The sequence below is a fragment of the Lathyrus oleraceus genome, chromosome 7 (assembly GCF_024323335.1).
Source record: "Lathyrus oleraceus cultivar Zhongwan6 chromosome 7, CAAS_Psat_ZW6_1.0, whole genome shotgun sequence".
NCBI classification, from domain to species: Eukaryota; Viridiplantae; Streptophyta; class Magnoliopsida; order Fabales; family Fabaceae; genus Lathyrus; species Lathyrus oleraceus.
In genome coordinates, this window is record NC_066585.1 from 233,401,317 (window position 1) to 233,405,626 (window position 4,310).

General features: G+C 34.6%; 1 protein-coding gene across 2 annotated transcripts; it reads left to right on the forward strand.

The window, feature by feature from the left end:
• Positions 1-1,589: 1,589 nt before the first annotated feature.
• On the forward strand, positions 1,590-3,611 carry LOC127106839 (remorin). 2 transcript variants are annotated; one of them, XM_051044141.1, is made up of 6 exons: positions 1,590-1,688; positions 1,809-1,906; positions 1,992-2,246; positions 2,454-2,895; positions 3,010-3,091; positions 3,177-3,611. In XM_051044141.1, the coding sequence occupies exons 1-6, from the start codon at positions 1,663-1,665 to the stop codon at positions 3,369-3,371; spliced, it is 1,098 nt and encodes a 365-aa protein (XP_050900098.1). In that variant the 5' UTR covers positions 1,590-1,662; the 3' UTR covers positions 3,372-3,611. The 2 variants fall into 2 exon arrangements, with proteins under 2 accessions (XP_050900098.1, XP_050900099.1); XM_051044142.1 differs by having other exon boundaries at positions 1,593-1,688; positions 1,829-1,906.
• The last annotated feature ends 699 nt before the right edge of the window (positions 3,612-4,310 follow it).

The following is a 4,310-nucleotide window of genomic DNA, read 5'->3' on the forward strand; positions in this document are numbered from 1 at the left end:
ATCAAAGAAGGATGGAAAAGTCTGAATGTGTGTCAATTATATAGAGACTTAAACAGAGCGAATCTGAAAGATGATTTCCCCTTACATCACATTGATGTACTGGTAGACAATACGACTTAGTTCTCGGTATTCTCTTTTATGGATGGTTTTTCCGGGTATAACCAAATTAAAATGGCCCCGAAGGACATGGAGAAAACCACATTTATCATCCCTTAGGGAACCTTCTGCTACAAGGTGATGCCCTTTGGCTTGAAGAACACTAGGGCAACATATCAAAGAGCGTTGGTAACTCTCTTTCATGATATGATTTATAAAGAGATTGATGTATATGTCGATGATATGATTGCGAAATCCCAGATTGAAGAGGATCACATCATCAATCTGCAAAAATTGTTTGCTCGATTGAGGAAATTCATGTTGAGGCTTAACCCCAACAAGTGCATATTTGAGGTCCGATATGGTAAATTGCTATGATTCATCGTAAGTCAACGAGGAATCGAGGCTGATCCGAGCAAAGTCAGAGTTATCCAGAGCATGCCAGCGCCCAAAACGGAATAAGAGGTTCTCGGTTTCTTGGGGAGATTGAGCTACATTGCTAGATTAATATCACATCTCACAATCATAGGCAAACCAATCTTCAAATTATTACACAAAGATTAAGCTATCGAGTGAAATGATGATTCCCAAATAGCATTAGAGAAAGTAAAAGAATATTTACAAGAACCACCAATCTTGATACCCCATGTTCTGAGAAGATCTCTTATCATGTACTTAACAATACTTGATGTATCTATGAGTTATGTGTTCGGACAATAAGATGAAAGAGCATGCCATCTACTACCTAAGCAAGACATTTAATGACTTTGAGACTAAATACTCCCTGCTCGAAAATACTTGATGAGCACTTGAATAGGCTACTCGACGCCTCCGACAATATATGCTGACCAACACAACGTGAATGATATCCAAGATGGATCCAATCAAATACATATCCGAGAAGTCAACTCTCACCGGTAGAATCCAGACGGAACCCGTGCTATCGCACGAGTATTTTACTAGTTATTATTAATAGTTTATTGTTATGTGGAATTTGAATGCAGAGTTATTTGATCCCATAAGCTAGAAATATTCAACTTTAGTCAAAACTTATTAACCACTTAATCACAAATGAAACACATTTCCTAGATATTTTCAAGAAGAGTATCTAAGGTATACAATCCTTCTTATTCACTCATAAAGTTACCATTGCACAAATTTCTCTCTCCTTTTTGCACAAAGAACTTTCCACATGCTAGTATGTAAACAAAAGTTCAAAGCGATACAATATTTAAAAGTAAAAATCTAACATACTTTTTATCCTAGATTTAATTAGAAGTTCTTAAAATTTCATCACACAAAACTGGATTAAAAAATAAGCTCAACAAACAAAGTCAAATAAGATCCTATGCTTGATGGTAAAAAAATCTCTAAACAAGAAGAAAAGAATACTTGCCTTCCCCCACAAGGCACTAGAGTTCCAAATCATGTTACACATGCAAAGTATATCTCAAACCTTGCTTGACCCCAATAAAGGTTCAAATTTCATTGGTTTCTTCTCTTTCAAATAAGCACCTAAAAGTACAACTGCTCATAATTAAAGCAGAAAAATTCTTCCTGTATAGAATGGAGAATTGGATTAAGCAAATCAGGTTAGTCATTTTTGACTTTTCACCTTATACAAAATTTAAAATTTTCACATGTATAAAAGCACATGTCAATTCTTAATATAGGAAGTGCTTTCTATTTTATGCTAAACAATTTTTTGTTAGAGAGAAATTAATTGGTGCAGAAGAAGAGAATATAGCTGATTTTGGCCGTGGTAGCAGGGACCAGAAAATACCAATACAGAAAAGTTCATCTTTCAAAGGTGATGAAACTATTAATTATCTTTCTAGTTTTGTTTTTGGCTGAAAACTGAATGAGGTAATCATTTAAGTGACAAATTTGTGCAGAGAAGAAAAAGGCAAATAATTGGTTTCAGAGACAATTTTCAAGGAATATGAGTCATGATTATGATTTCATAGAAATGGAGCATGCAACAGCAGTAGCTGCAGCAGCATTTGCAATTAGTTCACATGTCTCAGAAATAACACATGAGAAGAAAATGAGTGGTTTTTCTGAAACCTCATTGACCAAGACCAGAAGCAATGTATTTGATAAAACATCCACATTATCCCAATTAGGTTCTGCAGCCAAAAGATTATCAGGTAAATACTTTCTTTATCATTTTTTTTTAATTCTGTATCGTAACTGCCGAGACTAATCCCTCATAAAACTACAATATACGACAAAACTCTTCCTCAAGAGTTTTAATGCTATCGTATTCTCAAGGCTCGATTCAAACCGAGTACCTCTGGTTAAGAAAATACGAAAACACAATTATAATAAACTGAATCTATCTGCGTAAATTGTAGGCTCATTGAAAAGCACAGATGAACAAGTTAACAAGGTGCCAACAACATCAACTTTAAGAGAAGAAAAGAAGCCTGAAAAGACAATCACATTCCCACCAGCACCATCGATGAAAAAGATTCCAACTTTTAGTGAAAAATCAAAGAGAACTAATGATAAAAAACCTGATATCCAAACACCAAAAAAGACTCCAACTTTTGGTGATAACTACTTTAATAACACCGATGATTCAAAACCTGAGACCTCACGACCAAAAACTCTTCCACGAGTTGATGATCCAACCATGTTTTTAACGGCGCTGCCACCACCACCACCACCGCCACCGCCACCACAGCCACCAATCAGGCAAACTTCAATCTCTAATAGACCATCAACAAAACCAGGTGCAACAGATACAAAGGCAGATGCTTGGGAAAGGGAAGAGCTAAACAAGATCAAACAAAGGTAGAATCTGCATGCATGCATGCATGCGTGGTAAATTATTATATTTTTCAACAACACTATGTTAATCTCTAACATGATACATTGCATGCAACAAAAATATAACTAATTTATCAGGTATGAGAGATTGTTAGAGACAATAGAAACATGGGAAAAGAGGAAGAAGATGAAAGCAAGACGCAAGCTAAATAAGCATGAGGTTAGAATTTCTATTCAACTCAACCATACTTCATGCTTAGTATTCTGATAGTGTGATTGATGGTAGCTTTGTGAAAAAAATGCAGCAGAGTGAAAATGAGAGGAAAAAGCAGAAAGCGTGGAGGAAATATGAAGAGAAGATAAAATACATAGATGGGATTGCAGCAGGAGCTAGAGCACAATCAGATGAAAAAAGAAAGAATGAAACGGTTAAAGCAAAAGAGAAAGCGAACATAATTAGAACAACAGGCAAGCTTCCAGGGGCGTGTTCATGCTTCTAAGAAACAAGAACAGCAATACATATGTACATAATGTTATTTGGTTTGAGTAATGAACAAATTCTGTGATTATTTGTTTCACTGTTCTATGAAATCTATGAAGATGCGTGTATAATATTAAAAGTTGATTTAATCAGTAAAATACACTTGGTATTTCTTTGTTTGTAAGGTTGAATCAGTTTCAACATAGGAAATTATAAAGAATCATATAACAATGGCAATTGGACAATTCTGTTGATGTTTCTCAATTAAACATATATTGTTGAAAGAGTTATTCTAGCAAAAATAAGTGCAAAGAATACGACGATAACAAGAACAAAATCAAAGTTGTTCACAAGAGCTAAGCAAACTAATTCGTTTTTAACAATAGTTGATCCACTTCAATCTTAATTTGAGTTAAAGTTTCTTGCTTGAAGTCACCACTAAAGCAAAAACTTAGTTCTCACTGAAGTATGATGGCTAAAGGATGTAAAATATGCCGGGTTATATATTCTAGATGATATTAATGTTATTTGTCATTCATCATAGCTAATGGAGATTTTTATGGCAAAAATAATTTGAGATTTTTCAGGGCATGATAGATGCATGAAAGTCATTTTATAGCACTTTAATGAGTTTTGCAGGAGAAAAGAGATAAAAATACATCGGACCGCTTCTGGCATGATGTTAGAAGTTAAGTGTCCAAAGAGTTTCTAGGGTAAGGCCGATGCCAAAGCAACTTACCGTTATTGAAAGATGTCCATTCACATGAATAAATTTCTAGTCATCTATGGAGGTTTTGAGTAAGAAACATGTATACTACTCTAATTTGAAGATCACCAAAGCCTTTTTGTTTACGCAAATCAAATTAGTCCAACTTGATGATAAGGTTGTAAAATGTGTTTCAATGATTATGTAGAAGGTGGAAAGATTTATAAGTTATAGGAAATGGAACTTGGAGGA